The sequence below is a fragment of the Anoplophora glabripennis genome, unplaced genomic scaffold, assembly GCF_000390285.2.
Source record: "Anoplophora glabripennis isolate ALB-LARVAE unplaced genomic scaffold, Agla_2.0 scaffold486, whole genome shotgun sequence".
Lineage (NCBI taxonomy): Eukaryota > Metazoa > Arthropoda > Insecta > Coleoptera > Cerambycidae > Anoplophora > Anoplophora glabripennis.
The window spans coordinates 224,455-234,291 of record NW_019416975.1 but is presented as its reverse complement, the minus strand read 5'-3'; the positions used below and the strand labels follow the sequence as shown (position 1 = coordinate 234,291).

The 9,837-nt window shown below is 30.6% G+C and overlaps 1 protein-coding gene across 3 annotated transcripts in view; it reads left to right on the top strand.

The window, feature by feature from the left end:
* The first annotated feature begins 1,867 nt into the window (after positions 1-1,867).
* The window catches only part of LOC108909666 (protein rolling stone-like), a 27,201-nt gene continuing 19,231 nt past the window's right edge, over positions 1,868-9,837 (top strand). For 2 of the 3 annotated variants that reach the window (XM_018714061.1, XM_018714059.1), the window contains exons 1-3: positions 1,874-1,987; positions 2,155-2,256; positions 8,462-8,792. In XM_018714061.1, the coding sequence (XP_018569577.1) occupies positions 2,173-2,256; positions 8,462-8,792 (415 nt within the window). In that variant the 5' untranslated portion in view covers positions 1,874-1,987; positions 2,155-2,172. Of the gene's footprint in view, positions 1,988-2,154; positions 2,257-8,461; positions 8,793-9,837 lie in introns of all 3 variants that reach the window. The other variant, XM_018714062.2, reaches the window with a different exon arrangement.

Here is a 9,837-nt window from a genome sequence, read left to right as displayed (position 1 = left end):
GTATACGGGGGTTTTCGGGGTCACTGATTACGCATTCGAGGTCAGAATTGAGAAACTCATTTTGTAATATTTTACTTTATAACCTGAGTACCCAATCATGTGTTAATCTACTTTTATTCGGCCATATCTTGTTCTTTTTTCTGTTCAAATTTGGCGCGAATGTGTTATTTTCTGAAAATTTGGCGGCCGCCATTTTGAATTTTGCAAAATTGACGTCGAATTCGTGATCAGCGACCCCGAAAACCCCCTTATACTAAATTTGATGCGAATTTGTTATTTTTTTGAAAACTTGGCCATCTTGGATCCGCCATTTTGAATTTTGAACAATTGACCCCGAGGTCAATTTTCGAGGTTTTTTCGCGGTTTTCGAGATCGCTGATCACGGTTCCGAAACCGTGATCAGCGATCTCGAAAACCCCCTATACCAAATTTGGCGCGAATTTGTATTTTTTTGAAAATTTGTGATATCCGACCTTAATTGACCCGTTTTATTGAGGTTAGAAAAAGAACCATAAATTCTGACCGCTAATTCACGTTCGGCGGGGTCTTAACTATATAAATGAAAATTTGAATATATAAAAAAAATGTTTCTAGTTTTCCTAGCACTTTTTCGTGAATTTTTACTATTTTTGACCTGTTTTTTGAGGTTAGGAAATTCCTGTGTTGTGATAGCTCAATTCTGGTACCGGATTCGTGATCAGGAGGCGAAAATACTACTGACAACATATGTCGCATGAAAATTACAGACAACTTTTTTGTGTGGTTGCGTATCGTTGCTGAAAACATTTCGAAAACGAGAGTTGCACTAACCAAATTTGGACAAGACATAGCTACTAATAATACAATGCGAAACATCGCCTTAATGTTAAAAACTCTGTCACCACCGTTCTTGGTGGTGAAAATTCGAAATATTTGGAATTATTCAATTTTCGTGGCTTAAAACATATATAGGTATTGAATTTTCGAAACCGAGAGAGTTGCACTAACCAAATTTGGAAAGGACATAGCTAAAACAATGCGAAACATCGCCTTAATGTTAAAAATTCGAAATTTATGGAATTATTTAGTTTTCGTGGCTGAAAACATACATTTTTAACAATACATTGAATTGTAAAAATGTATGATTTTATATTATATTTAATATTTATTTTTAAATAAGTATTTGATTCATAATTAATTTTACATAATGTTATTTGAAATTGTCAGTCTTACTACAATACTACATGTACTTACTAGCCGAAAATCCCGCAAAGGTAATAGAGTAGACGTATGACCCCATTCCTTGATGAATCCGCAGAGGTCCTATAGCGAAGTTCGCCTTAAGTTTTTACAATTGGCCATATTTGCATTGCAGCTATCTAAATAATAAAATAAAAATGTAGTAGCTAATAATAGGATATATGTTTTTTTAAAATAGACGTCAGTTATCTCATTTTATATCAGAAATTTTTAGCTTTCAACAAGCTTTCTGAAATGCGAAAGGAAAACTCTAACAGGTTAGATAAGGTAGAGCATATTGAAAAAGAGAATAGAAGAAGATGGTTCATTTTTGTACTTCTAATTTAATTTAATTTTACGTCCGAACATATTTAACGCTATTTTCTTAAAAACCCTCCTATTTTTTTAACTGCTAAAGTTTGGTTTTACTACCAAACAATAAAAATGCGATAACAACTATAAAATACTATTAGCATGTGTAACTATAGGAATTACCCACCTCGATTACAAATGTTAATATTATTCGGCAAATTATAACCATGTTTATTTGCACACCTCGCCATCTACTTTAATTACTTTTAACGTCAATAAAAAATGTTACTGATAAACGAGATAAGCCCTATAGTAAATTTATCAATGTATCACGTTTAATATCAATGGAATTTAGAGGTGGTATTATATTCATCTGCAAAATGAGATGACACCGGTGATACACTGTGACTAACCAACAACGGTTCGTGAAATGGAAAACCAATAACCGGCATATAAGGTCAGTCATGTTATTTAAATTAATAAAACAAAAATAGATTCATAAAGATAATGCTAAAAGTAGAAATGTACCTAGCATATTTTTATATACTACTGTGTTAGGTATATTACTACACCGACATAAATAATACATAACTATGTAAACTGACTGTGGACTCACTGTTTTAGAAATCCTTCAAAATAGTTATGAAAGGCTGCATAGCAGAACAGTGCTCATCAAGTAACTTTAAACCATTTCATCATGAACCGATTTTATTCGTAGTGTCACAGGTAAGCAACTTCAAGATCTATTTCATTGCATCTTAGGTCGTTTTTTTTCAGCTGTCGGGTAAATTTAAATGTCAGTTAATTCTATGTTTTTCCTTTTTTTTTCCTTTTCCGGGTTTTTTCGGAAGGCCTTCCGTTAATTTCGTGGGTGATAGTACGACAGTAAATAAGAATTTTTTGTCTTATGAACTATATGTCTATTTCCTCTTGTTTTCGAGATACAGAGCGACAAAATAACATTTTTTAAATAGAATTTTTACGAAAATTTCCAAACGGTGCGAAATATTTTTATGAAATTTGGTATTCTGGGTTTTTTAAGGACGCCAAATACGCTGGTCTAATCATTTTTGTATATTTTATAGAGGGCGCTAGTTATGCTATATTCGTATTACATTTTAAGTTCTAATTTTTTTGAGTTTAGGTTAGGAGGCATTCGGGCTCCAATTTCTAGTGTACACTTTTCATTTTCTAAAAATAATGTACTCTTGTTAGAACTTCCTAATGTGGACGATTTTCGAGAAAAAAGACTTTTAATTGAACTCTTACAATATTAAGGTGTAGAAAATAAGTAACTTTTTCAAAATAGGCTTATGTCAAAACTTATTGATGAATGTCTCATAAACAACGCATACATTGTCAGTAATATTTTAAATTCTAATTAACTTTATATCAAAATTTTAGTGACTGTAATTAGTCATTACTAACTACAGTCACTGTAATCACTAAAATTTTGGCATAAAGTTAATTAGAGTTTAAAATATTACTGAAAATGTATGCGTTGTTTATGAGACATCCTTCAATAAGTTTTGACATAAGCGTACTTTGAGAAAAGTCACTTATTTTCTTCACCGTAATATTGTAAGAGTTCAATTAAATAAAAGCCTTTTTTCTCGAAAACCGTCCACATTAGGAAGTTCTAACAAGAGTACATTATTTTTAGAAAATAAAATTGTATATTAGAAATTGGAGCCCGAATGGTAAAAAACCTAACCTTAAAAAAATTTAGAACTTAAAATGTAACAGGAATGTAGCGTAACTAGTGCCCTCTATGAAATATCCAAAAAATAATTTCATCAACGTATTTGGCGTTCTTAAAAACCCCAGAATACCAAATTTCATAAAAATATTTCGCACCGTTTGGAAATTTTCGTAAAAATTCTATTTAAAAAATTTTATTTTGTCGCTCTGTATCTCGAAAACAAGAGGAGATAGACATGTAGTTCATAAGACAAAAAATTATTATTTTTTGTCGTACTATCACCCCCTGAATTTACGGGAGGTCTTTCTGAAACACCCTGTATATTTTATGAAAAAGATATAGATTTAACTGGTAGATAAATTTGTCAGGAGGTGAAAAAATCAGGCCTTAATAGAGTTTTAATAGTAACATTATTTTGTACATTTATAAGTGTAAATAAATCTATAGAATTCTATCAATAGGTATAAATCAATAGTTCTATCAATATTTCTTGTAAAATTAACTATATGCTTAAAAATTATGGAAATTAATATTGTTGGTTACCTAATTAAAAAAACACAAAAGCTGGCATTTTGAAAATATTCTGTCAGTTCTGTTGTCTAATGAGATATGTGCGGTTTGATTTTTATGTCACAATATAAAATAGACATTTTTAGTAGTGACGTCACATACGCCAAATAGGCAACCTCATTGCACATTGTCATGAAGCATTTCCCAAAATTTTTACTAGATCGATTTTCGACCTTATGTACTTTGGACATAAGTGCCAAAAAAATGTCTTCTTTGTCATGACCTTAAATATCACGATATTGCAAAATAGACATTTTGAATAATTAATTTGATAGTACATTTCAGAAAATGTAACAGCCAAAATAAATGAAGTGGTATTGGGCCTATACATATATAGGGTGCAAATAAATAAGTGCGAAAAAATGCAAGTGATGATTCCCTGTGGAAAATAAGGTGGGTCTTTCATAAATATAAAAAAGAGCCAACCGCTTAAAGAGGGTGCCGAAAAACTAATAAGAATGATTTTTTTCCTGAAATACCAAAAAAGTTGATAAATGAAATTAAGTAGACTTTTCCTGCTATCGAGAGGACACTCAGTAAACAATTTATTCATTTTCCGCTATGGTTGTAAGGGGTAGAAAAAGCCATTCTTAAAACTAGTTTCATACGTATTTTCTCTTATTACTATCTTACCATAAAAATTTTCGTAAATTTAACAATTTTTGAGCAAGAAATTTATTTAAAATCAATTACGTGGCATGATTGATATAGGGTAGAAATAATTTTATCTAGTAGGCATCTGTCACGTTGACATTTTGTAATGGCAACTTAATTGTTGTTAGTAAGGTTACAGTTATTGTTATTTGCTGATACATTGTGATCGTTTTGAGAACTTTTTTGTACAATTTCATCAAGATGGAGGTGTAATCTAATGTAGAAATGACCGATATGCATTTCGTTTACGGTGTTGCTAATGGTAATTCCTTAAAAGCCTCTTGAAGGTATGCTCAAATGCATCCTCAACGCACGGTCCCTCATCATACGTTATTTACATGGCTTCATCAAGGACTACGAGGATCTGGTGCATTCACAAAACGAAAATATAGTTATGGTCGTCAACGCGAAGTTAGGATACCAGGATGAAACAGTAATCGATAGCAGAAAATGACTACTTAATTCCATTTGTATCACTTTTTTACAATTTCAGAAAAAGTAAAAAACTTCTTTTTTGGCATCATCAGGAAGAATCCACCTTATTTTTCCACAAGGAATCATTCCGGTATATCTAACTTTTAAAGCACAATATAACTTTCTCATAGTTTATAGATCATTTAAAATAGTAATCTTTATTATAATTGCTTTAAATGTCTACATTTTAGAGATAGTTAAGTGTGTATGGCTCAGTAAAAGTTATATTTATTTACAACTGCTGTACTGCTGAAGTACTACTTTTACAACACAATTAGGAGATAAATTATAAAATTTAATAATAACATTAGTAATGCATTTTGAAATTTATTAGCTTTCATTTTATATGAAATATATTACTGTATTTATCTGCTAGTGTAAGACAAATTTTATTGCCAGTTGGTTGTTCTTATCATTAGCTTGGATTAATGTTCATCATAATGACTAATCATTGTAAAATTGCAGTTTTTGAGATTCTGATTAAAACCGTCAGGATCAAACGTTTTTGTTAATCAGGTATTTAGCTATCAATATTTATCCGCAAAATTTATAGAAACCAAAGTTATTGGTAATACTATACATCGCTTTGGAGAGTTAAGGACTAAATTTAAGCCTAACATGGATTATGTGAAACTTATTGTTTTTGAAATACTTTTGTTTTTATTATGGACTCCATATTTGCCACATTAGAAGAAAAGGAAAATTCTCATTATAACGATGTATAATTCGTGGGGTTTTCATAAATAACAAGTAGGTATATTGAATATAATTATACAGGGTGATTCACAGATGATGACTAAAAATGAAACCTCGTATTCTTTGGTCAATTTTAAGTTTAGTTTTTCCTATAAAGTTTTTATCTACGGCGCTTCGTTAAAAAGATACAGGATGTTAAACTTTAAAAAATATTTTTAATTTTTTTAATAATTTAGTAAGTAAGTGAAATAATATGAAATTGGGCACATGTTTTCATGTAGACATTTTCCAAAATCTGAGGGCTTCTCGATATGTCACCGATATAGGGTGACATATTTTTCTAAATCAAATAGTACGCCACTGCTTTACGATAACAACCATGATATTTTCGGATACATCTTTCAACTTTCTACAAATTACTACTCTTTTATGTTTCGAAAAAAAGCCTGCTTTTCGAGTAGAACTTAAAAAACGAACCGAGATATTTTATATTTAGAAAAAAATTCGAAAAATGCAGCAAAATCATGTGCTTCTTAAATATTGCAATTGAGTGTAGTTAATACATTTTTGCAGAGATGTGCTTGATAGAAATATTAAAAAACGTTGATGCAAGTAAACTGGACAAATGGTAATGTGCTAGCAGTTAACCAGAATCAATAAATTTCTACAGTCAAACTTTTTTGCACGCATTTTATAATAAAACTTAACTTTAACGTTGTACAGGCTGGCCCATTTTCGATGGGAATTCAGGGTATATGATAAATGTGACACCACGTTCTCGAGCTCGATTTTCATGGCAAATTCGACTGTCAGATCGGAAATTTGCTATCTTCATTTGTTTCTGAGTTACAGGGCGTTTCTTATAATTGTGACACTTTTTAACATGTCTGTATCTCAGCTGTTAAATAAGTTAGAGTTAAAGTAAAAACTGCTCAAGACTAATTCTTTGGCGTAGAATTGAATGCCGGTATTAGATTTTTAGTAGATCTTAAGATTTAGGAGTTATGACCCAAAGTTATATTTTTTTAAATGGAAATCGTAGCTGACCATGGCCTAAAAAAATAGAGATTTTTTTCCGCTTTTCAGCAATATATCACATGCTATAGTTATTTTTACAAACACGGGAGATACGGGGTGTTTCATATATAAATTATATTTTTTTTCCTTTTTAATATGACCGGCTATGAAAATACAGATAAAACTATAATTCTTACTTTTACAAAAGTCATATCTGTTGTAAAAATATGACATTTATTTTAAATGCACAACATATACTCGTGTGATAATATAATACTAACGAAATTTTAGGAGATAGGTGGATAGGAACAAACGGACCGATCAGATGGCCAGCTAGGTTACCTGATTTGAGTCCGTTGGACTTTTTCCTTTGAGGTTTTCTAAAAGACATTATATTTAAAATTCCTTTTAATAATATTTCAAATACCTATACATTTAATGAATGCTACCCGAAGCGTTGCCAGAAGATGCGTGAAATGTGTGACAGTTGAGGGACGGCAATTTGAACATTTAGCTATCATTTTTGAAAGTTTTTATTGATGTAGGTACTTACTATTGTTTAATTTACGTTTAATATTGTAACTTCAGTTGAAGTGGAATAAAAATTTGAAAACTCTGTCTTTTCTTATCTGTAATATATATTTTAAATAAACGTCATATTTTTACAACAGATATGAGTTTTGTAAAAGTAAGAATTATAGTTTTGTATGTATTTTCATAGCCAGCCATATTAAAATGTAAAAAAGGATCGAATTTATATATAAAACACCCCGTATCTTCTGTGTTTGGAAAAATAACTATAGCATGTGGTATATTGCTGAAAAGCAAAAAAAAATCTCCATTTTTTTAGGTCATAACCAGCTACGATTTCCATTTAAAAAATTATAACTTTGGGTCATAACTCCGGAATCTTAAGACCTACTAAAAATCTAATACCGGCATTCAATTCTACGCCAAAGAATTAGTCTTGAGCAGTTTTCACTTTAACTCTAACTTATTTAACAGCTGAGATACAGACATGTTCAAAAGTGTCACAATAACGAGAAACGCCCTGTAATTCAAAAACAAATGCAGATAGCAAATTTTTGATTTAACAGTCGAGTTTGCCATGAAAATCGAGCTCGAGAACGTGGTGTCAGATTTATTATATCTTTAGTAGTTTCTGAGATACCCTGAAATCCCATCGAAAATGGACCAGCCTGTACATCATGTAAAAAAAATTGGTCCGACCTTGCTTAAGTTATGTAAATCTACTTATCTTAATAAAGTTAGGTTTTTAGGTTTATAAAGTTTCTTTATTATTATAAAGAAAATTAACTTACTTAAGTTTATGTGGAAATATATCTTAAGAAACATTGAGGTAACTGATATGAGTTGGGTTCACAACCCATAAGAACGAAATTATACAGCACACTAACCATAAACAAATGTTTAAGTTAACTTGTCGTAAATATGTCGCAAAAAATATTCCTGAAATTCCTTCTATTTCTTTGTTTATTATCAAGTAATTAAATTTTCTGTCAAATACGATAAAGACATAATATCAGAATAATAGGCTAAAATAATTTTAAAATAAAATAAATTTAATAAAACAACTTGCATGTCAGTAAGAAGTATCTTAGGTTAAATCTACACATTTTGGGTCAAGGATTATTCAATTAACGTATGCCCGATTATTATTGAAACATCGCGTAAACCACTTGAAATAGTGTTTGTTTTTGGCTAAAAACTGTTTTAGCTAAAAGTGTCTACTACTAAATGTTAATCTCAGAAATTTGTCAGACATTCAGTTTTCAATATCGTATATATATTTTTCAGTGGCAATTCAACAAACAACAACCAGGCCTAATCTACCTGATCTATCGAACTGCTGTGGTTGTGTTCCTTCTGACAACATGGGGTATGTCCTTCGTCTTCGATGTATCCTACTGGCCAATTTTCCTTACAAATTGGGGCTACACCTTAGCTACGCTGCAGGCTACATTTGGATTTGTTCTTAGCTGTGCCACAGTATTATCAAAAGCTTTCTCTGCTAGGAACATTCATGACATCTTCTTGAGGCTGTATCCAGTTTACTGGGTATTACACCAGATGGCGGTGCCCATTAGCTTTATGATCACCATCATATTTTGGTCACTATTATATGAAAGTAAGATTTGATATTTTTTTAACTTTCTTACAAATACATTTAAGGTAGGTACATAGCAACAAAAATAGTAGTTCAAAGGTCCATTTTCTAAAGTACAATAAACTTTCATGGTAATTCTACAAAATTTTTAAAATTTCCTTAGTAATATTCCAATAATATCAAGGAAAATTTCACTTATTTCGATGTAAAACTGGAAGCAGGATGCTCCTTAATAATTTTACCTTGCAGTTAAAATAAAAAAATAATGTACTTAATGAAAGAAACTTAGATATTAAAATTTTTCAGTTTTTAATTTTAAATTTTTAGTAATAACTAAAAAGGTGCTGAATTAATTCAGTTGCTAATGAAAAATAATAAAATTTATTACAAACTAGTTAAGTACAAAATAATCAAAATTAAAAAATGACAAACTTTCAGCTCATCAAAGGGGAACTAATGTTTTTATCCACAATCACCTTATAGTCGGACTTTTATCTACACATATGAAACTGTCCAAAGTGATACCCTATCCACTAGTCGAATAAAATAACTATATTTCACTAGTAGAATCATGAAATAATAAATCAAAAATTTATTTATTTACTAACATATTTACAGTAATAGACATTTTGTTTTTTTCGTTTTATCACATTTAACTTCCTTTCCGTTAATAACAACCCATGCAGCATCATTTTTGGAGCGCATAACATTTGTCGAAGTTTATGAAGTATTTGCACAAGTTACAGATATCTTTTTTGTAAGGAACATCTACAGGGTTTTAGTAAATGAGTGCGACAAATCTCAGGGGGTGATTCTACATGAGAAAATAATGGCAGTTTGCTTATAAACGTATGTCCGCAAATGATTCGTTTTCCGAGATACGGGGTGTCAAAGTTTTTCTTAAAAACTGCCAATATTTTCTCATGTAGAATCACCCCCTGAAATTTGTCGCACTTATTTACTAACACCCTGTATAATCGACCTATTTACAAAAACAAGAAGTTGTCACAAACAAAACTATAAATGATCAAAGAAAACGGCCCAAATTGACAATCGCTCTGTGTCT